Raw genomic sequence first — 24660 nt, 5'->3', positions numbered from 1 at the left:
CTCTGTCCAATATAACGGTGTTCTACATTTTCTACCATACAATGCTTCATACGGAGCCATTTTAATACTAGACTGATAACTGTTATTGTAAGCAAATTCAATCAAAGGTAGATACCTCTCCCAATTACCTTCAAACTCTAGTATACAACAACGGAGCATATCTTCCAATACTTGAATTACACGCTCAGATTGACCATCTGTCTGAGGATGAAATGCAGTGCTGAAATACAACTGAGTACCCAAGGCTTCTTGCAATTTGTCCCAGAAACGAGACGTAAATCGGGGATCTCTATCTGATATAATGGAGACAGGCACTCCATGTAGCCTGACAATCTCAGATATGTACAGTTCAGCTAGTTTATCTAAAGAATAATCCATACGTACCAGAATAAAGTGAGCTGACTTTGTTAATCGGTCAACAATCACCCAAATAGCATCTTTTTTCCTCGGAGACAAAGGTAGCCCCGATACAAAATCCAAAGTGATTCTTTCCCATTTCCATTCTGGTATAGTAATTGGCTGAAGTAACGCCGAAGGTACCTGATGTTCAGCTTTAACTTGTTGACATATTAAACACCTTGATACAAACTCAGAGATATCACGTTTCATTCCCGACCACAAGTACATCTTTTTCAGATCATTATACATTTTATTACTCCCCGGATGTACAGACATAATACCGCTTGAGCCTCGCGTAGAATCTTCTGTATGAGCTCTGAATTCTGAGGTACACATACCCTACCTCTGAATAATAAACAACCATCAGAACCAATCTGAAATTCAGAATCATTACCTGACTCACACTGTGCCCGTTTAACTTGTAACTTCTCACCATTCTTCTGAGCTTCACATATTTGCTGTAAAAATGTCGGTTTAGCTCATAATTCTGCTAGGATTGAACCATCATCAATCAATAATAACCGGGTATTCATAGCTCGTAAAGCAAACAGAGATTTCTGGCTCAAAGCATCAGCTACAACATTAGCCTTACCCGGATGGTAATCAATAATCAAATCATAGTCCTTTATCAGTTCAAGCCACCTGCGCTGTCTCAAATTCAAATCTTTCTGTGTCATCAAATATTTCAAGCTTTTATGATCAGTATAAATATGACATTTCTCACCGTACAAGTAATGCCGTCATATCTTCAGCGCAAATACAATAGCAGCTAATTCAAGATCATGTACTGGGTAATTTCTTTCATGTGGTTTAAGTTGTCTTGAAGCATAGGCTATTACTTTACCTTCTTGCATCAAAACACAACCTAAACCATTTAATGAGGCATCACTGTAAATAACAAATTCCTTATCCGGTTCAGGCTGCACTAATACAGGTGCTTTCGTTAATAGGTCTTTCAATCAATTGAAACTTTGTTGACATTCATCAGTCCACTCGAACTTCACATCTTTCTGCAATAATCGAGTCATTGGAGAAGCTATCATAGAGAATCCCTGTACAAATCTCCGATAATAACCAGCTAAACCCAAGAAACTTCTAACTTCAGATACATTCTTCGGTGGATTCCAATTGACAATAGCTGATATTTTACTTGGATCTACCCTGATGCCTTCGGCAGATACAATTTGTCCAAGAAACCCACTTCTCGAAGCCAAAATTCACATTTACTGAATTTAGCATATAACTGCTTCTCTCGTAGAATTTGCAACACAATTCTCAAATGTTCTGCATGTTCTTCTTCATCCCGAGAATAAACTAAAATATCATCAATGAATACTACTACAAATCTGTCTAAGTACGGTCTGAATATCCAGTTCATCAAATCCATGAATACTGCAGGTGCATTAGTTAGCCCAAACGGCATAACTAAAAACTCATAATGCCCGTACCTGGTTCTAAAGGTTGTTTTTGGTACATCTGACTCCTTTACTCGTAACTAATAATAACCTGATCGAAGATCAATCTTTGAAAACATAGTAGCACCTTTCAGCTGATCAAATAAATCATCAATCCGGGGTAACGGGTACTTATTCTTTATGGTTACTTTATTAAGCTGCCGGTAGTCGATACACAATCTCAAAGACCCATATTTCTTTTTCACAAACAGAACCGGAGCACCCCAAGGTGAATGACTCGGTCGGACAAAACCCCTGTCAACAAGTTCTTGCAACTGTGTCTTTAACTCCTTTAATTCTGTAGGAGCCATACGATATGGAGCTATGGAGATCGGAGTAGTTCCCGGAATCAAATCTATAGAAAATTCCACTTCTCTTTCTGGTGGCAATCCTGGTAATTCCTCTGGAAACAGTAACACCCCTTACCCGAGACCGTTTCCGGAGTCGAGCACGAGGCATTACTTAGCTTATCTTACCAATTCGGAGCATAAAAACTAGGTTTGAAAATTTATTTCACTATTTACAGCAAATCTGTCCAATCACGCAGCAGTTGCTAAATTAATTATAACTTGAGCTACAGAACTTGAAATTTAATTCCGTAAATTTTCTCTGAAACTAGACTCATATATCTACTCACCATAAAATTTTTAGAATTTTTGGTTCAGCCAATTAGTACAGTTTATTAGTTAAAGTCTCCCCTGTTTCACCATTCGACTATTCTGACCTCTTGTTACTAAAAATAAGTTTTCTCACTGTAGGATTTTCATATGAAGTTCTTACTTGTTTCTACAGAAAATAGACTCATTAAGGAATCTAAGCATGTAAATTTCAACTCATAACCATTTTTGTACAATTTGTAACTATTTTCTAAACTCAGAACAGGGGACTCCAAAAACAGTTCTGACCCTATCTTACTAAAATTCACATATCTTAAAATATAAATTTCCTTTTTCTACACCGTTATTTTTCCATGAAAATAGACTCAACAAGATTTAATTCCATATATCATTCACCCTCTAATTCATTTTATACTATCTTGGGTGATTTTTCAAATTCACGTCACTGTGCTGCCTGAATTCTGTTTCTTTGCAAAATTTAATCCTTTCATGATTTCCATGCATAATTTATCACCTAATCTTTCATAACAACAAACACCTTCATCCTTAACCATTTTAATGACCATACATCATCAAATACTTACACATCACTCATTAGCAAAATCATCATTACAAACATACAAAATAACTAAATCCCTATACATGCCATAACTCAAACGTGTTTCGATATAAAATACCGAGCAGTTGTAGTTGATAGTGTGGACGATCTCCGACTTCTTTAGGATCCTTGAAGTAGCTTTGCAATACTATAAGAGAAAGAGAAATAAAAGAAGTAAGCATAAAGCTTAGTAAGTTTACTAGCAAATAAATAACAATATTTAACTTAAATAATTAAACTCAATGTCTATATCTCTAGTTTACTCTTTAGTTAATCTCATACTAGTTCTCTTACTTGTTTACTTAGAATACTTGTGTGCATAACTTACTCAATCCTTGCTGCATCGTTGAACATCAATTGATAGTATAATAAGTTCTTAAGTCTCACAACTTACCTGAGCTTGCCATTTATGCTTTAAACTGAACTTTCATGAACATGATTCATTTACAAGCCCGTTGAGCTACATTGGAATAATAAGGATACTCGGGTCTCTTCTGATAATAACATGCCAAAGCCATGTCCCAGACATGGTCTTACATGGGATGTTCTCATGTTGGTGCCCATGCCATGTCCCAGACATGGTCTTATAGGGGACCTCTCATCTCGGTGCCAACGCCATGTCCCAGACATGGTCTTACATGGGACCTCTCATCTCGGTGCCGATGCCATGTCCCAGACATGGTCTTACATGGGACCTCTTTACCCAAATGTCATGACATTCGTATCCAGTACCATCCTTATGTATCAACGGGACTTTTTAATTTTAATTCTCTATCATTTCATGCTTAGATCATCATCAAATAAATTCATAAAATAAATTCATAGTTGCTGGAAAATAACAGCATTGATAATAAATATTGAAATATTGCATTTATTTACCGTAAACTTACCTCGGTACCAATTATAGCCAAATTCACCAACTTAGTCTTCAACTTTATTCTTCCCTTTGTCTAACCTCGAGTTTCGTACTTCTTGATCTAAAATAGTAAATTTAACTTATTTAATAATCACATTCATCAAAACAGCCCTCGACTCTAACTTTTTCAAAATTACAATTTTGCCCCTAAACTTTTACATAATTACATTTTTGCCCCAAGGCTCGGAAATTAAACTTCATCTCTTATTCTTATGTTTTATAACATTCTGAACATTTTTCCCTTCTATGGCAACATCAAATTCCCACTCTAACATTTACTTATGAACATTAGGTATTTTTACCGATTATGTCGTTTTACTCGTTTTCACTTAAAATCGCTTAGCAAAAGTTGTTTAACATAATTTCTAGCTTCATATTCTATCATAAAACATCAAAATAAACACTTTTCACCTATGGGTATTTTTCCAAAAACCCTAGGTTAAATTATTGCTAGAATAAGCTAAATTAAGCTACCGGGACTCCAAAAACGTAAAAAACATTAAAAACGGGACTTGGGATCACTTACTATGGAGCTTGGAAGCTTGAAAACCCTAACTATGGCTTCCCCCCTTGCTGATTTCGTCCTAATGAAGAAGATGATGATTTTTGCCATCTTTTTCCCTTTTAATTCATTTTAATTACTAGATTACCAAATTGCCCCTAACTTAAAAATTTTCTATTTCACTTATCTCATGTCCATTTTTGTCTACCAAGTTACCAATGGTATAATTACCATATAAGGACCTCCAATTTAAAGTTTCATAACAATTGGACACCTCTAACATGTAGAACTCAACTTTTGCACTTTTTACAATTTAGTCCTTTTGACTAAATTGAGTGCCCAAACGTCGAAATTTTCGAACGAAATTTTCACTACATCATTTTGTGAAATTGTAGACCATAAAAATATAAGAAAAAAAAATTTTTTCTCATCGGATTTGTGGTCCCGAAACCACTGTTCCAATAACCTCAAATTTGGGCCATTACAGAAACACATCAGAAAATTCACATACCACTGGAACTGCCTGTATTTTTTACTCAGATACTTTGGTGTCAAGTACATGAGCCAAATAAGCATCATACCCTTTTTTGACATACCTCTGTGCTGCCATTACCGAAATCATATCAGATAACCCCTTTGTCTGATCAGATTTAACCCGGAACAACTCACCATTCTGACATTTTAGCACAATATATTTTTGTCTACAATTTATTACCGCATCATGCTGGGTTAACCAATCCATGCCCAATATCACGTCAAATTCATCAAATGGCAGTAACATCAAATCAGCCGAGAAACAATAACCTCTTACCATTATTGGACAATTTTTACAAATTTTATCCACCAACACAAACTAGCCCAGGGGGTTCGAGACTTTAACCACAAATTCAGTAGGTTCAACAGATAAATTTTTAATAATTGCAAGTTTAACACATATATATAAATGCGTAGAACCAGGATCAATCAATGCAGTAATATCAGTATCAAGTAAAGAAAATGTACCAGTAATAACATCGGGTGTTTAGGCATCTTCTCTGGCACGAATGGCATATGTCCTAGCAAGTGCTCGTGCCTCAGGCCTACCTGCAGTATCTTTTGTAGCTCCTCGACTACCACTGACATTACCGGATGGTTGAGGTGGTCTACCTCTCGAAACTGGATTACTCAGCTTCGATATCTGTTCAGCTTCTTTTTCACCCCTTTCTGGACAATCTCTGAGGAAATGGTCAAAAAAACCACATCGGTAACAAGCCCCGCTCTTTAATCAACATTCACGAAAATGAGCTTTATTACAGTACTGGCATCTCGGTTTAGGAGTGCCAACACTGCCAACACTGGTCACTGATGGAGTAGAAGGCATTGGATTAGTGCGTTAAGAACCTCGCTCTTTGCCCAAATACCCAATGGCTGAAGTAGAACGATCCTGATACTTCTTCAATTTCTTTGAAGTAGAAAACTGGGATTTTCCCATCGGTCTTTTACTAAAAATTTGAGTTTCCCTCTCAGCCTGTTTCTTTTCTTTGCTCAATTCTTCTACTTTATAAGCTCTCTCTGCCAATATAGCAAACTCTCGAATTTCAAGAATTCCGATCAGTAGTTTAATGTCTTTATTTAACCCTTCTTCGAATCGTTTGCACATTTCAGCTTCTGACTGTACCCATTCTCGAGCATATTTACTCAATCGAACAAATTCTCTTTCATATTCAGATACTGATCTGTTACCCTGTTTCAACTCAAGAAATTCTTTTCTTTTTTGATCGAGAAACCTCTGGCTGATATATTTTTTTCTGAACTCGGTCTGAAAGAATTCCCATGTAATTTCTTCTTTCGGAACAACTGAAGGTTTAGTATTCCACCAATGGTAAGCTGTGTCTTTTAGCAGTGAGACGGAACATTTCAGACATTCTTTTGGTGTACAAGATAATTCCTCCAGAACCCGAGTAGTGTTTTCAAACCAGAATTCAGCCCATTCGGAATCATCATCAACTGCTGCTCGAAATTCTTCGGCCCCATATTTTCGAATTTTATCTACTAGAGCTTTCCCTTTTCTGACAGATTCAGTACCTGTACCTTGTGGGATCTCGGGAACCGGTGGAGGAGCATGAGGGGGAGCTTGAACTTGCTGCACTACAGGGTTAGTTCTTAAGTATTGATTAAACCATTCATTCATCATTTGAAAGAAGGCTGTTTTTGCCTCCTCCCCTCGACCCTCTGTCTCGGGTCTTCTACTTCTAGTTTCTTCTCTTTGTACTGAAGCCGGAGCATGACTCCTAGCTTCCTCAGATTGAGCTCGGTCAGATGATATTACTATAAGAAAAACACATTTTAAATGGTCAGGAGATATCACACTATCAATAATAATTTAAATGGCATGTATAGCTAATCCCGTATTTGCTACATCGGTCCTAGAACCGGCTAAACTGTAGCTCTGATATCAATAAATGTAATACCCCTACTCGTATTCATTGCCAGAGTAGGGTACGGGGCATTACCGGAGTTTACGAATTAATTTTTTTTTATATTTAATATAGCCCCTTTATAAATATCTAACCTTCCTTACAATATTAAATCGAGACCAATCCACATCAACCAAATCAATTCAACATATTTTCAAGATAAATTCATGCATATTTATAAGATAACGTCATCACATATCTAAAACCAGGTTTGTTAACCATACTAATGGCTAACTTTACATTCATTTGACGTTAACATTTACTTTGTTAGCTTATACATGCCATTGATTTCCAAAATAAAGTTTCTTTATATACCGAAATCTTGAGGTTGACTGTGTGATGTGTCTCCGACCAAATCCGACCTCCGAGCTCTTAACACTACAAAACAGGGAAAAAGGAAACGGGGTAAGTACTTTGTGCTTAGTAAGCTCATGTAACAAGAATTATACTTACCTAATATTTTCAATACAATATAATAAACATTCATATATCCATTCAATGCATTATTACCCTAACATGCACAAACTCAACATTCAAGTTAGTACAATAATTTCCATGTATCAATAATATATATACCATGATTGATGAGCTCGTCAATACCATGATTTCCATTTCCTTGTTATTTTTCCATATTTATCCCGTTGAATTTATCGGAATTTCGATGGATTTTCAGAGGTACACATTTATTGTACAATTCCGGGTCCGTCAATTCATATTCATGTGCGCACATATCCATTTCAGAGAGCACACTCCCGCGAACCTCAACCTTGCAGCGGGATTACCAGTCCAGGCTAAATCCTCTGCAACGACAATTACTCTAATGAGCTTGGATCTGAATTACCAGTTCAGGCTAAATTCAGACCCTAATTCGGATTACCCGTCCGGGCTAAATCCATTTTACACATATTCTTCGGGATGGCTATATCAGGATAGGATCACCCGTCCGGGCTAGATCCTTTTTACCGTCAATTCCTTTTCAGAGATCCATCGAATTTTCCTTTCATTCAAACGTGATTTCTTCCCATTTTATCAAATATATCAATGTTTCATAAATTTCCATATAATGAACATTCAAATCATATTCACATCAAAAACATGCATTTCAAGCATTTAAGAATATAATTCAAGTTACATGAACTTACCTTGATACTTGTTTGTAAACAATAAAAATCTACTAATCCCGAACTTTTTCCTTTCCTCGATCTAGTTTCGTATTTGAATCTTCCGGATCTAAATAAATAAATTTAATTATCAATTTAATACATTTCATGTTCATATGCAACATTCTCTATAATTCAACTATTATTTATAGTTCATTCAAAGCTGTCTACTTGAGTCATAGTCACTAAATTATTTATAACTTGAGCTACGGGACTCCAAATTAAGATCCGTTAATTTTCCCTGAAACTAGACTCATATATATTTTTACCATAAAATTTTCAGAATTTTTAGTTTAGCCAATAAGTACATTTTATTCTTTAAAGTCACCCCTGTTCTGCTGTCGACAGTTCTAACCCTTCTTCACTAAAAATTAATTATCTCTTCATACAGAATTCAAATAATGTTCTCGTTTGTTTCTATTAAAAATAGACTCATTAAAGATTCTAAACATATAAATTTAAGCCCATAATTGTTTTTCTTAAATTTTTTTATGATTTTTCAAAGTCAGAACAGGGGAACCCGAATTCATTCTGACCTTGTCTCACAAAATTCATTATATCTCAAAATTTACACATCCATTGCTTACACTATTCTTCTATGAGAAACTAGACTCAATAAGCTTTAATTCCATATTTTTTTCATCTTCTAATTCGATTTCTAAAATTTATGGTGATTTTTCAAAGTTAGTCTACTGCTGCTGTCCAAACTGTTTTTGTGCAAGCTGTTTATTACCATTTTTCCCTTAAGCTTTTAATAAATGATAATTTCGTCCCTACTCAATTAGCCTCTCAATTGAGCTGATTTTTCTCAATTAACATTTTATTCTATCACCTTAAACTAGTTTACAACATTTAGGAATCAGAATTTCAGCAATAGACTTTAATTCCAAGCATTTTCACAATTAGGTCTTAAAAATCAATTTCTATTGAAATTACCTAATAAAATCATCTCATAAACAAATTAAAGCTTTAATTTAATTCTATTTCATCGTAAACTTACAGCACTGAACCATGGTGACTTTAAATTTCATCCATGAAATCAAAAACTAATGAATTTAATAGTAGGACCTAGTTGTAAAAGTCTTAGAAACACAAAAAATACAAGAAAAAGGCAAGGATTAACTCACTTGGTGCAAAAATTATGAAATATCAGCTTAGAGAACCCTCCTATGGAGTTTTTAGCTGCTGGAATTGAAGAGAAATGAAGAGAAATCTAGATATTTCCTATTTAGTCCTAGCTTTATTTAGTTAATTTTGCAATATTCTAATTTTACCCTTAATTTATCAATTTTTCTGCTGATTTCATACCCTTTCCGTCCAGCCCAAATAACTTTTGGGTCTAATTGCCTTTTAAATCCTTTCTCATTAGACTCTTAAGCTATTTAATCACTCTAGCAACTTTTACACCTATTACAATTTAGTCCTTTTCATTTAATTGACTACCCAAACATTAAAATTTCCTAACGAAATTTTAATACCACATTAATAACATTTCATAAATATTTATAAAATTATTTTTACTCGGTTTTATGAGATAGAGGTCTCAATTCCCCGTTTTTACCCAATTTCTTCAATAATTTCTTTTTCTATCTAATCACTAAATTGGTAAAATTTTTCTATCAATATTTTCATACGATTTTCCTATCATATCAATTTTCAAGCAAAAATATTGAAATAAATTTCTCTTTAAATCGGATCTATGGTTACGAAACCATTGTTCCGATAACCTTGAATTTAGGCCATTAGAGCCAACACTTCCTTCGTCACATAATTATCCAACCCCAATGCACATGCTGAAACATAATACATACTCAGATGCACACAAATGAATCATACCTATTTAGATTTCCCAAATTTACAGATCAAATGCTGAATTAATTACTGACATGCTTTCAGATGTTACACATAAAATATCAGTACAGTAGATTTCATATACCAGTCATACATATCACACTACAGACCCTGCGAAGTAGCTAACCTCGAAACGCATTCAAATACGACCCTAACTAAATTTTACTGAAAATGAGTCCACATGGCTTGGCACATGGTTAAGAACACTGTCGTGTGGCTCACACAGTCTGGCACACGACCATGTGGCGTCGACAGTGAGTTTTTTTGCTTCGCGTCATCCATTGATTTTTCAAGAATATTGTTACACACCTAACATTTCTGGAAAACAATGATACGGCACACTTCCAAACCCTAAAACCAGCATTCAAAATGAAATTGTACAACCCAATCCTTGCCCGGGCCCAATATAACCCCAAAGCCCACAAACCCAAAAAACCCATTTACCCAACACCCAAAAACAGACCCAATAAACTCAAACCCTAGCCCACCAAGCCCACATTTTTCTTCAAAAAATCAGTCAAAGAAACCCTAGGTGCGCTGCACCTAGGTCTGCCCTTGTCCCATCCACCACCGACGTCTGCCAACACCTACTCAGCACCGCTGCAACTACTCCTGCAAGATAGACACGCAAACAATAATAAAAATGATAGAAAAATGTATGTAATGGCTTTATAAAAGCCGAAGGAAGGAGATTGTGAGGAGGTTTTTTTTTGGGGGTAGTTTTTCATTAAAACACAAAGAGAAATATCATCAAGAGACTTCAAAAATAGTCACTCAAATTGCAAATAAGAAAAAGGACAGAAGCAAAGGTTTCTTTTTTTTCTTTTTCATCTTTCTTTTCATTTGTCTCTTCCGCATCTGTTTATACATATTCCAATCTTAATCTGCTAAAACAATAAACACATATATATATTAGATCTAAAAAATAAAAAAAAAAGAGTAAAAAATTTTACCTTTGGCGATTTCCAGCCACCATGCACGGCGGAGCAACGGCGAGATTTGCCGGCCCCTTTTGGTCGATTCTGGGATTTGCCCAGAGAGAAAAACAATCTCTCTCTCTCATTTTTTTTGAACTCGGAGGAAATGAATTTTTTTCAAAATTTTTTTGCTTTTATAGCTTCTCCGTACGGCGTCGTTTTGGGGCAAACACTTAATGACTAAAACGGCGCCGTTTAACACATGACACAGACTCCGACCCGAAAATCGCCTAGGATCTGCGTGTTTTTGGACTGAGGGTCTATTTGCGCCCTCAAACCCTCCACTTTTGAAGCCGGTTTTGATGTGGTCCCATTCCTTTTGATTTGTTTTTAATTTCACCCTTGGAATTTCGTTGTCGTTTCATCTGGGTCCCTAATCAAATGATGCGTTTTGGACGAGTGGGTTTATTTCCATTTCAGTCCTCCTTGGTCACTCGCGCATTCATCTGGGTCCCTTTTGTCATATCTCTTTTTAATTGGCCCCAAAACTTCCTATTTGTTTCGAATTTAGTCCTTTTAGATTTAATATGGTTTCTGCATTATTTTTTTACCATTTTTATTTTTATTTTATTCTATTTACTACTTTCGTATTATTGTTGTTAACATATTTTATTATTATTTAGACATTTTAGTTTTAATTAATACTTATATATTTTATATATATTCATATAGTTGTCTTTATTATTATTATTCCTAATATATATTTTATGTATACACATTTAAATATTACATCATACCCCATATTATGAATACATATTAATATTATACCATATATATATTTTTATAAATATTATATATATATTTTTCATATATTATATATATTGTGTACATGCTTTGAGTATTATCATTTGTTCATTTTAATATATATGTATATATCTATGTAAAATCATTAATATCCTTTTTTATTATTTTTTTAGCACGTTTATACTATGTAAATATTTCAAAAATTGCATTCTTATTATGTATTTTTTTTAATACGGATACATTTTTTATGTTACGTGTATATATCTGTTAATATTTTATTTTTATTGTTATGCATATACCTTAATACTATATCATTTATACATTTTTATTTCTCATACTATCTTATGTTTTTTTTTTAAAAACAATACCATGTATATGCAACTACTATATATCTATTTATATAGTTATTAATAGTTTTTTATTATGATTACTTTTAATATGTATGTATTATGTATTTTACCTCTAATACTATATATTGTATATTCTACTATTATCATCACTATATTTATTATTATTATTAATTTTTATTATTTGACATATTATTGTTATCACCTTTTTTTTTCTTTCTTACTATCATTGCATTATTATTAGTATTATTATTATTTTTTATCATTGTTTGTGTTATTTATTTATTTACGTATATATCATCTACTTAAGTTTTTACTTTACTTTTTGTTATTTTTGATCTGTGATTATTTCGCTTGTTTGCTAATTTTGTTATTCTCGACTTTTATTTTATTTTATATTAATGCATCTATTATGTTCATGTATATTATCCCGTTTTTATTACCGATTTACAAATGTCACTTTATAACTTCTAATTCTTTAAAACTAATTATTCCCTTTTATTTCAAGCTAAATTAGTGTATTTCAAGCCGGTTTTATAATTATTTGTTTAAAAATTCTTTAAAACGGAGATGATGTTCGATATTTAGCAATTCGGGGAATCGTGCCCTATCGTGCTGGGTTGCAATTTCTCGTTTGCCCAAAATAATCGAATGTATCTTTAGAATTTCGTTCATGTTTTCTAAAAACTTTTTAAAACAAAGGAAATGTTCGATGTTTGGCAATTCGGGGAATCGTGCCCTATCGTGCTGGGTTGCAACTTCTCGTTTGCGCAAAATAATCGAATATCCCTTTAGAATTTCATTCGTGTTTTCTAAAGCGAGGCAATGTTCAACATTTGGAAATTCAAGGAATCATGCCCTACTGTGCTGGGTTTCGATTTTTCGTTGGACTAAATAGTTGAACATCCTTTTGTAATTTCCAAATTATGAATTTTTGGAAGTCGAAATCTATCGCGTTTCGAGGGTATGAAGGATTGCATCCTACTGTGCTGGATGTGGTGCTGTATTCCTCTGAAACAAGAAGATTTTATTCAAATGTAATAAAAAAGGAACCTCATTTCAAAAACATTTTAAATCTTAGACACAAGGACAGTTATTTAATCGGTTTGGTACCAATTTTGGGCGTTACGGGGGTGCTAACCCTTCCTCGTGCGTAACCGACTCCCGAACCCTTTCTCTCAATTTTCGTAGACCTAAAATTTATTGTTTTAATAAATCAAATGTTTTATTAAAATGATCAACTTCAAGGTGATCCGATTACACCTCAAAAAAAGGTCGGTGGCGACTCCATTTTTTTCGCTTTCCAAAAAGTCAATTCACCTTTTTTTTTAAATCGAAATAAAATGGTTTCAACAGAAATAATTAGCATCAATACCCCAAAATCCAATCATAATTTGGCCACAAGCATTAAACATTCGACCTTAACACCAAGAACTAGCCTCTTTGAGGCATTCAATTACTTACCCAATAGAACAACAGCTCTTAAGGCTCACTAAACGTCGGAGGAAAGTTCGTCTCAAGATTTTCACCTAAACAGATCCAAAATTAGTTAAACCGAAATCCCACAATCAACCCACATACTTCGCATAATAACACTTAAGGAAAATAAATAGAGGAAACTTACAATGGGTTGAAGCAAAAACGGAATGGCTCGATGACAAAGGAGAACTCCAAGTCAAAATGGCGGCAACAAAGATGAGCAAGGAAGAGGGATTAAACCAAAATAGAAAATCACTGCAGAAGAGGGAGGAAATTTTTGTAGTAATTGAATGGAAAATTTGAAAAAGAACAATAGGAAGAATTTTGGCAGTAACAAGGAAACTAACATGAAAAGAAAGAGAAGCAAGGTATAGGGAGAGAGATTAAAAAATAATAGATAAGCTAGATATTCAAAATCAAATATTGGAACAAAATTAATAAAAAATCAACGGAAGATATTTAATCACAGGACCTCAAACACACATAACTAACACTTAGTCACTAAACTAATACAAATTACTTAACATAATTTTACACTTTCAAAATAAAAAATTTTAGGGTGTTACATCTCGCTTGTTTTCTCCTCTTATTTATAGTGTTGCAGTCAATGAAATTCTTGTTTTTCCTGTCAAAAAAATAAAACACACAAATTTTATGTAGAAGCCCTTTGGGGGAAAAAAGTCATGGGCAAATAAGAAGAAATTCACTAATGTTGGGAATCGAATAATACAAGAGAAATTTCGACTACATCTCTTTAAAGTTTAAAGGTTGAAAAACCTTATTCTAATCAAAGTAAAAAATAGAGGAGTTTTGGCCATTAGCCTTAAACCCTCCATACATCCCCTAATTTTACCATTATATTAGTTCTTTAACATGAATTTAGGTCACACAACTCTAACATAAACTAATTTTTGAACAAATCTAAAAATACCCACAACTTTCATTTTTTTTTCAAACAATAGCAAAAAATACAACAATAGATTTATATTCTTAATGGTATTAAGAGTTAATAAATTAATTTTTTTTATTGGTTTTGTTAGTAAAAACAGTAAGTTAATTTAGGCATCCCCTCCACAGATAATATATTGTTTAATTACCATCAATTTATAACTGAAAATTGTTCTAATTTATTTTTAATTTAACTGGGTTTCAAACCTTCAATTCCTTGGTTAATTAATTATCATCTTTGGTAATTTTAATCCTTGCTCCTACAATCCATGTCCAACCTAATAGAGGTAATAAACCTTTATATCTTTCTTTCTTTTTTCGTTTTAATTTATTTTTTCTGCAATTTTTATAATTAATCAATAATTGTTTAATTTTTCTAAAAAAATGGTGTTTTTTAATTGACAATTTGATAACACAGCTCTAGTTTTTAAGAATTTTAACCTATTCATTAATCGAATTTTAAGGGTGTTTCCGATGGCAGAACATGACATTAAGTTTTGGGGTCTAATTAATTTTTTAAAAAAATATTTAGAGTTTAATGAGAATTTTTTTTAAAAAAAAGGTGGTTTAACTAATTTTTTAAAAATTTTCTGAAAATTTTAATGAGAATTTTTAAAAAAATTAAAGGATTTGATTAAAATTTTCAAAACCTTTATAAGGTTTAATTGGAATTTCCCAATATTTTTGTTAGCTTAAGTAAAATTTTGAAAGGTTTAATAACCATTTCCAAAAATTTTGAGGGGACGAAATCCCCTCTTGCTCTTCTTAACTATAGTTACTGTTAGCTAAAAAGGTTGGCCAAATTGCATTTAGATCCTTCCAAAATTTTAAATTTTAATTTTGATCCCTAATTTCCGAGTTCGTTTCGAAACCGGCAGAAGAATGAATGGATAACAATTCCGGAGTTCGGAGGGTGGGAACGTAACCCTCCAGGATCTACCAACTATTCCATGGAGTTTTCACAAGCTCGACTCAACAGAAAGAAACGAGAGGCTGATGTTTGGCGTAGTCTCGGAAACGAACTCGATTTAACTGCGGATTCATTACAACAAGACACCCAAGATTCTGTCTTTGTAAGATTTTTTTCTTTGCATTTTCATCTATCAGTTCACCTACATATCAACACTTCTAGTTCATGCTTTGATGATATGTTCTTTGCTCAAAAGTTGGTATGAATTCAATTGATTTTAGCTTATTTAATCAGGGTCAAATACAATTTTAATTTTTAGGTCAATTTTGTATAATTAATCCCCATATTTTGTTCAAATTACATATTTAGTCCTTGTGAAAAGGGGAAAGAAAAATTTAGGTTAGGGTCTTTCAATTTATAAACCAACGAAGTACAAGGACTAAATTCACAAATTGATGAGTAAAATATTGGGACTAATTATAAATTTTAACCTAATTTTATGATTAACTTCAAGTTAAATTATTTGTACTCAAGTATGAATTATTTTTTTCAGTATTAATTAAAAATAAAATATATTAAAAAAACTCGATTAAGCTTAATAATTATTTGAGTCAGACATTAAGATAATTAAATTCGACTCAATATTAGGCCAAGGGGAAGCAACAAAAGACGAAAAGCCTTGGAAATGAGCAAGATTTCGTCGCTGCTTCATTACCTCCTCGTCATCCTCGACGACGAGACCATGAAGATTTTGTCACCGTAAGATTTTCATTTTCCATCCTAAATCATCAATTAATTTAGTACTAGTTGATTATTTGTTTTCAAGTTCAGATTATTTTTTTCAATATTAATTTAAAATATTTAAATATATTTAAAAACTCGATTATGCTTAATAATCATTTGAGACTAACATTAAAATACTTAAATTCGGCTCGGTATCAGGTCAATGATAAGCAACAAAAGACACAAAGCCTAGGAAACGAGCAAGATTTCATCGCTGCTTCATTACTTCCTCAACCGCTTCAACGACAAGACCACAATGATTTTGTCGCGGTAAGATTTTCATTTTCCATCCTAAATCATCCACTAATTTATCATGTTATTTTCTTAGGGATCTAACCAAATAATCGTCTTAAAATTTAATATTAAGCTCGATTTGAGATAAAAGCGAAATTATTCAGTCATTTGATTATGCTCAACTAAACTCGTTTACCTAATAAAAAAAACTCAATTAATTTACATATATACATGTATTCACGTGTGTGAGAATGTTCATTTGTATAGTTTAATTCGGAATTGCAAGCTCGGGCCAACAAGAAGCAACAGAAGAAAGATGTTAGTCGTAGCCTAGGAAACGAGAAGGATTTCATCGCTGCGTCGTCACCCCGTTGGCAAGACAACGATGATCCCGGGATGGTAAGATTTCAATTTTCATCCTAAATCATCCATGGTCCATTTATATAGCTACAACAGTCATTTAATACAATATTTTTAACTTTCAGCTCTAGATTTTATAATTTTATCTCCACCCCTAATAAAAAACCGCTTCTCGAAGCCCAACTTAAGTTCGATTTGGTATAGCAACAAAATTATATTTACATGTATATATGAATGAATTAACATAACTATGTCAAATTTTACCCAAATTCAAAAACTCAATTTGGTTAGTCCTAACTCAAATCCAACTCAACCCATTTTGATTATAAACAGTCAACAACCAAAATTGGCACAACCCAAATTTGAACTAATCCAAATCCAAAGTGACCTAAACCTGAAACAATTCAAACTCAAAATGACCCAAACCTAAAATAAACAAAATCCAAAATTTCTTGAACTCGTAATAATGTGACTAGAAAAACTTGGACCTTAAACTTAAAAACCCAAATCCAAAATGACAACTAATAAAAATGAGGTAAACTTAAAATTAACCCCAAAATTATAAAAACCAAATTGATTCGACGGTAAAAGTACGATGGAAGCCCTTGTCCTAAGAGTCGGATTATATTTTACACTCTCTACTCATAAAATGAGTAAATTAGTCAATGTTCGTTAAATCAAAGAGCAAATTGGTCCTTCTATCCGCTTTTACGTTAAAAACTAGTTTATGTACATCATAATGAGGTACATGTGGCATACCACATATTACAGTCTGATTTTTTTATCAATCTCGTTAGATTTTAATAGTACAAATGAATAAAATTTTTAACAGAAATAACTAATTTACTTTTTGATTTAACATATAAAAACAAATTTAATATTTTTTTAGTGGATGAAATTCAAACCCAAATCGACCTAAAACTCGAAATGAACAAAATCCAAAATTACTTAAACCCTTAATAATGTTTGTAAGTTATTCTAAAATGGACAGAACAAGAAGTGGATGTCGGTTCCCGAATTTGGTGGCTGGGACAAACAACCTCCTGGTGCTACAAACTACTCCATGGTTTTCTCACAAGCTCGAGCCAACAGGAAGCAACAAAAATCTGATGTTTTGCGTAGTCTTGGAAACCACCGCGATTTTACAGCCGATTCATCACCTCAACCGCCGCAGCCTCACCAACAAGCCGACAATAACAACCAAGATTCTGCAGTCACCGTAAGATCTCGATTATCGCTATTTAAGTCATTTGGTTACTACCCGTTTATCTAGTAAAAAATGAGCTCAAAAATCTAATGACATTTGATTATTTTCGAAACCAACAGAACTATGCGTGGATGCCCGCCCCCGAATTCAGAGGGTGTGATCGGAAATCTACCGGATCGATGGACTACTCAACGGTGTTCTTGAAAGCTCGAGCCAACCAGAAACGACAAATGAGTGGTGATTGGCGTAGCTTAGGAAACGACGACGATTTCATCACTGTTTCATTACCACATCAACAACAACCTTACCAAAAAAAACATAAGGTTGTTTGTCTCCGTAAATTCGAAACTCAAACTACTCAAATTCAACTGCATATAATTTTTTTTTTCGAGCCGAATTCGAATATCTAAATTGATATCTATTACAATGCAGAAGAGAAAGAAGATATTTGCTTTCATTCTTTGCTGCTTTTGGCAATGAAATTCTCCAAATTTCAGACATTGATTTGGCACGACAAGACAACTAAATTTCTGGGATTGCTAAATTAATTGGCCTTCATCTGTTGGGGAACAAACAAATCAAAAAGGGTTTGTTTTTTTTTTTTATTGAATTGCCATGTAAATATCATTATTTGCATGTGCAATTGGATTGTAGGGAGCAAATATCTCGAGTAGCTCGCGAATGTAATCGAATTTTTTTTTATAATTTCAATACATATATATACTCGAGTTCGAAGTCAAATATGAAAAATTGAGAGCCTAATCGAGTTTAAACATCGGATTTAAACCTATGTACCGGAGCTTTGAAGGAAGAAACAAGCTTAGCATCGATTTTTTCGATTCCGTCGAAAAGAAAACCGAAAGGAGGCATTGGTATATACTTCCCGGAACCAGGTGCAACTTTCAATTCATCATCTTTCCAAACAATTCTTCCTCTAGAAATTGTTACCTCAACTTTTCCCTGAAAAATTCCAAACCCAAATTTATATTTAGTAATAATATAATTTTTGACCTTTGAACTTGGCAAACAAGTCCACTTTGGTACATATACTATTTTTTTGGTTCATTTTGGTACATAAACTTAGTAGCTAGATCTATTTTGATCCTTGAATTTAGATTCCATCAAGATTTAATGATATGACCAGTATTCTTGAAACATGATTGGACTGGTCAGTCAGATTGATTAGATCGTTCGAGAACCAACAGATATATTGGTCCAAACAAAGAGGTTGAACTGATTGAATTAAAAAATGCTCAAAACTAATAAAAAAATTGAGACAAAAACTAATAGTTGAACAGGTTAAACCGGTTTCATTTTTTATTTTTTATAAAATTTTAATTATTTAACTATTTATTGTTGGTTTACTAATTGAACCGATCAAATCAATTGAATTGAAAATCATTGATCAAACTAGTTCAATCACTAATTTAGTTTTTAGAATATTGTATGTGACATTTTAAGATTGTACCACATCAATACTTAAAAATATATATAATTTTTTTTAATTTTTAAGTAATTATGTGACATAATCTCAGAATGTCATATCATTAAACTTTAATATTTTCAAGTTAAAATACCAAAGTGTATAAAAAAAATGTACAAGTACCAAAATAAACCTAGTTGTCAGGTTAGGGGCCAATATTTATATTATCCCTTATAATTATCTCGAAATATTAGTGTTTAAAACGCTTGTAATCTGGCTAATAAGGGTATAAAAATGAAAATTATACCTTTCCTTTTCTACCTTCGTATACATTCGTATTGGTTCTCGAATGATGAGATCTTGGATTTATTTCGAAGCTCGAATTAGGGTTAAATATAATGATATCTGCATCGGATCCAACAAGAATTGCTCCTTTTCTTGGATAGATGTTGAAGATCCTAGCACTGCAAGTTATTGAAACATGACAACAAATAGACACAAAGGTTGTCTATGAAGGGAAATTGTTCGAAGATGAAAAATCATTACCATTCAGTACTTGTTATCCGGACAAAATCAGTGACAGAAATTTGGCCTGATTCCTGTAAAAATGCTCGAGGTGAGAACAGACTACATGTGTGTACACGCTTGCTTGCATGTGTGTATGTATGTTGGGGGTTCAACTTTTTCCAGAAAAATCTTCAAAGTGCCGTTCATTAGGCAATCAACTGGTCTCCCAACAGTTTAAGGTATTGTCTCCCGTGCTCTGTTGAGAGCTAACATACTGTGAGCAATTGTCATGATGGCCTGGTTCACAAAGCCGAGAGCTCCTCACCGTACATAGGCCGAGAGTGTGTGTGTTGAGGGGGGTGGATCTTTCTGGAGGAGTGCTCGAAATGTCGTTTATTAGGCAGTTGACCAGTCCTCAACAATCGAAGGTATTGTCGACGAGGGTTGTCTCCCGTGCTTTGCTAAGAGCTAGCATGTCGTGAGCAACTCCCCTAAGGGTCTGCTTCACAAAGCTTGGAGTGCCTTGACTACACGTAACCCAAGTGGTATAGAGCAAGGGAGACAATTTCCTAAGAGACAATACCTTATACTGTTAGAGGACTGATCAACTAACTAGCGAACGACACTTTGAAGATTTCTTCAAAATGAGTCGACTCCCCTTAATATTTGTATGTATGTACGTATAATAACTTAAAGTTTGGATTATAGCTCACCACCATTGTATCCCAAACAAGGTGCATCCTCTCCTCAATCCCTAATTCCAATAAGAAGAGTAAAAGTTTGGTAAGTATAGAGTGAATCAATCATAATTCTGAATGAAGAATAGAGGTGTTTATAAGCAAGGGCGAATATAAAAATTCTTTTACGGGATCATAATTGAATTATAGATTTTTTATAAGTCAAATATAATTTTATCATTTATTAATTTATAAGTTTATCATTTTTGATACAGTAAAAGAATTTCAATTTTACATTTGTTGGGTGGAGAAATTGTCACTAAACTAGACTTTAGCCTCGCAAACAGTGTGGCTTTAGGCATTGAATTCACTTTAAATTTGTTTCAATCAACCTAAATCCTTAAAAACGAAGAATCTCATATATAATTCTCTAAGACACTGAAACTAAAAAGCTGTTGTGCACGGCTCATACCCTTAAATTCGCCCCCATTGATATAGAGTTATACCACAACAAACAATCACGAAAAGAGCACAATAACAACCATTCCGAAATACGAAGGAAATTAAAATACAAAAACCTTTTTTGCATTTTACCATTGACACCATTCGGAATTTTTCGAAAATCGTCGATGCCGAAAGCTTTTTGTGAAGAATTAAAGGTACAATGATCAGTTCCTACAAGCTTCCAGTAGTGCAAACACCGATATGTGTTTAATACGAGTATATTTCAAATATAAATATGTGTAGGAAAAAGAAAAATAAATAGTTGAAAAAAATTAACATACCTGCAAAACTCCAGTTGAAAGGGCAGCCTGTAAAGCCTTGTTATGTCCGGATTCTCTGATAGGTGGACTCATAACATACCTGAAATCCTGGAATAAATTAGTACATGATAAAATTTCACTTGATTGTAATCACCATTCTAATGTAACAACTCGAAATACTAAAATAATTAGGAAAGGGACTTGCTTTGCTGCAGTTATGAAATCAGGGTCCCAGAGCTTAGAATCATCAAGGACCAATCCAGAAACCACAGGCTCTCCTATAACCTTTTGCCCTGTAAAAACGAAAAAGAAAAAAAAAATGGGGCTCGTTTCAGATACATATTTGTATCCGAGACTCGTTCGATAAAATATTAAAAGTGAAATAAAAACCTGTTTTTCGAGCTTTAGCTATTTCTTCCATAGCATCAATGCTCATCACATGAACGACATATAGCGGCGTGTTCACGAAACTCGCCAAACGAATCGCCCTCCCGGTTGCCTCGGCTTCTAGCTACCTCGAAATTACAATATATCAACCAAAAGAAAGCATGTGTAAGGATGTTTAAATTGCAGTTGTGGTTGCGTTTTAAGTCACTACCATCGGAGGTCTAGAAAGGGCATGACCTTCTGGACCGGTAATACCGCGCTCGATCATTCTTTTTTGCCCTTCGAACACAGCATCGCCGTTTTCGGCATGAACCATAGCCAATGCACCTAAAGACTTACACCTCTTCATCCCTCGTAATAGAACCGCGTCGTCGACCATGAATGTTCCCTTGTACGCCATGAAAAACTTGAAAGACTTTATGCCTACGAAATTGTTAACAACAATCGTGAAAACAATTAAAAAAGAAAAAATAAAACACAAATTTTACGTGGAATTCATTAATGTTGAAAATCAAATGACACAAATTTCAATCATTAATTGAAAAGCTTACCCTTTTCCTTAACCATTATTTCCATTTCTTTCGAAACAGATTCATCCCAATGTCGAATCACCATATGAAAACCGTAATCCATACAAGATTTGCTTGCTTTCTTTTCATAAGCTTCGAACCCGGACATTAAACTACCATTAACAGGGTGGACAAAGTCGATATGCATCGTTGTTCCACCGGCTAGCGCAGCGGCCTGACCACTAAAGAAGTCATCGACCGCCACTGTCCCCATAAACTCCGCATCTAGGTGCGTATGAGGATCAATACCTCCTATCGATGTCACGGTACATTTATGAAACTATAGAACACACTTAAATAATCGTATAAATCATAATTATAAATTATAACCTGGCATTACATATCTTCCTGTGGCATCAAGTACCGTAACCTCATCACCAACCTACCAAAACATGTTTAAAATGTATATTATGTATAAAAAAAACTAATATTTAAATTTGGTTAAAATACTTGGGAGGTCTCTAGTCGTCCCTCTATTATTAAACGGATCAATTTAATCCATATACTATTAAAAAAATTAAATAAGTTCAAAGTGTATCACTTGCTATATCAAAAATGTCATAAAAATTATTTTTCAACTATCGTTCAATTTCAATAGTTCGGACTCCTTAATTTAGTGTTAGTAGTCAAATAATACAAATTATAGTTTTAGTCTCTCTATAATGCTGAATTTTGGAACTTAATCTCCTACTTTAATTTGTCATAATTTAATCCATCTACTTTTATAGTGTTATTAATACGTCTGATTTGATAACATTGTTAATTGTAATTGCTATTGTTAAAGTAACGTGGAATATTTTTAAAAATAACCTTGAGCATTCGGTTAACATGTAAAACAAAAAACAGTGTAACAATTAATAGTGTTATTAATTTTGATTTACTATCATTATAAAAATACAAAAACCAAATTAAGCCAAATTAAAGTATAAGGATTAAATCTCAAATTTTTAACATAATAAAAGGACTAAATTGTAAGAAATGAAACATGGACTAACCTTGATATTAGGCTTAACAGCAACAATAATACCATCCTCTACATAAACATCAGCTCTCTCCTGCCGATGAGCATTCACCACAGTTCCTCCCTTAATCAATAGCTTTGATAACGACGCCGGTAACGGTGAAGTTCCACCGATCGAACCGCCATTCCCAGTTCCAACTTCACATATCTGCAACAACAATGGCTATGATCATTATTCTCAACCAATTTTCAAACAACCCAAAGGTGACAAATTCATAATATAGTATATATATATATATATACGAGAAAATTGAAATTGTGTTTATTACCAGCTGGTGGCTTGATTGTGATAGGGAAATGGAGGCTAAGGGAAGAAGAAGATGAAGTAAAAAAAGAGAAATTATTTGAGAAATAGCCATGAAAATTGATCATTATAATAGATGTAGAATATATATATAGATAGATAGATAGATATAGGTATAGATATAGTAGTAGCTAGTAAATGTGTGGTGTTCAATTATATAGAACCTACCTCAGTTAATGCATTTTTTAATTATGTTTGAAGTATGAAAATGATTGATTGTGTTATAGTAGCTTTAGACCTATGTGGTTACAATCGATAGAGTTTTGGACCTATATGTCAAAAGTTTCACTATGATTTTTTTTATTATTGGGTAAGGAGGGAAATTAAATTATAATTTTTTAAGAAAATATTTAACTCTTAATTCGATTGACATAAATATTATTATTAATTTAAAAAAATATGAATTCGAATGCGCTGAAACGCATTATCTTTCTATTTATAAGATAAAACACTTTATCTTTCTATTTATAAAGTGAAAAAAATTGTATCTAACTCTAAGCGAGAATGAAGTTATCATGAAAGGACAAAATTACAACCACATTAAATGTTTAAAATTGTGACTCAAATTTTTATTAAAATAAAATACAAGTCGCAACCGGAGATGCAAGGGCCGGAGACCCCCGCAGTGCATATAAGATACGCAAAAAAAAATCTGTACAAATATTTATTTTCTCTGTTTAATATTAATTTAAATAAAATGTTTCAAACTTACTACTTCTATTAAATATATTAATTAGAATAAAATTTTCTAAATGTATAATACAGAATCTATACTCATTGTATTAATTTAATTTTAACATAATAAATTTTTTTTCTTCTACCCATAATTTTTTTCTCGTAAAACCTTTCACATAACATCTATATATTCTATTTTTTCTTATATGTTGTCGTTACCAACATTCTATTTTTACATAAAAAAAAATTATAATTTTCTACACATTCTAATTTTTTATCCAACTTCCCAATATTTTATATTTATTTTTCTTTAATTGAAATCAAAACAATTTTGTGCATGCCTTTGCAAAATAGAAAATATAAAGGTATTAATCGGTGACCCAAACTACTA

General features: G+C 33.1%; 2 protein-coding genes across 3 annotated transcripts; one reads left to right on the top strand and one right to left on the bottom strand.

Moving 5' to 3' along the window:
* Positions 1–14642: 14642 nt before the first annotated feature.
* Positions 14643–18606, top strand: LOC107938389 (uncharacterized). Its single transcript, XM_016871518.2, has 8 exons — positions 14643–14735; positions 15327–15521; positions 16007–16117; positions 16301–16411; positions 16643–16774; positions 17727–17954; positions 18062–18265; positions 18375–18606. The coding sequence occupies exons 1-8, from the start codon at positions 14718–14720 to the stop codon at positions 18420–18422; spliced, it is 1047 nt and encodes a 348-aa protein (XP_016727007.1). The 5' UTR covers positions 14643–14717; the 3' UTR covers positions 18423–18606.
* A 20-nt stretch (positions 18607–18626) lies between these two features.
* On the bottom strand, positions 18627–23746 carry LOC107938386 (dihydropyrimidinase). Of its 2 annotated transcripts, XM_016871512.2 has the most exons (13): positions 23560–23746; positions 23265–23438; positions 22600–22651; positions 22252–22521; positions 21912–22123; positions 21704–21824; positions 21519–21606; positions 21335–21413; positions 21144–21231; positions 20586–20626; positions 19912–19964; positions 19673–19829; positions 18627–18902 (listed from the first exon to the last, which is right to left on the bottom strand). In XM_016871512.2, exons 1-13 carry the CDS (start codon positions 23647–23649, stop codon positions 18711–18713), a joined length of 1617 nt encoding a protein of 538 aa, XP_016727001.1. In that variant the 5' UTR covers positions 23650–23746; the 3' UTR covers positions 18627–18710. The 2 variants fall into 2 exon arrangements, with proteins under 2 accessions (XP_016727001.1, XP_016727003.1); XM_016871514.2 differs by lacking the exon at positions 22252–22521 and having other exon boundaries at positions 23560–23715.
* Between the last annotated feature and the right edge of the window lie 914 nt (positions 23747–24660).

This window comes from Gossypium hirsutum, chromosome A08 (assembly GCF_007990345.1).
Source record: "Gossypium hirsutum isolate 1008001.06 chromosome A08, Gossypium_hirsutum_v2.1, whole genome shotgun sequence".
In the NCBI taxonomy this organism is placed as follows: Eukaryota; Viridiplantae; Streptophyta; class Magnoliopsida; order Malvales; family Malvaceae; genus Gossypium; species Gossypium hirsutum.
The sequence above is the reverse complement of the archived record's forward strand: the minus strand, read 5'-3'. Positions and strand labels throughout refer to the sequence as shown.

What these genes read in the sequence shown, in the direction of transcription:
- LOC107938389 (XM_016871518.2), top strand. An exon ending in ACACCCAAGATTCTGTCTTT is followed by an intron (nt 15,522 to 16,006) that starts GTAAGATTTTTT and finishes ACTCAATATTAG; the next exon opens with GCCAAGGGGAAGCAACAAAA. An exon ending in ACAACGATGATCCCGGGATG is followed by an intron (nt 16,775 to 17,726) that starts GTAAGATTTCAA and finishes TAAAATGGACAG; the next exon opens with AACAAGAAGTGGATGTCGGT.
- LOC107938386 (XM_016871512.2), bottom strand. Translation starts at nt 23,649, where the DNA reads ATGGCTATTTCTCAAATAATTTCTCTTTTTTTACTTCATCTTCTTCTT. An exon ending in AATTCCGAATGGTGTCAATG is followed by an intron (nt 20,627 to 21,143) that starts GTAAAATGCAAA and finishes TATTGGAATTAG; the next exon opens with GGATTGAGGAGAGGATGCAC. An exon ending in TTGTTTGGGATACAATGGTG is followed by an intron (nt 19,965 to 20,585) that starts GTGAGCTATAAT and finishes GCATTTTTACAG; the next exon opens with GAATCAGGCCAAATTTCTGT.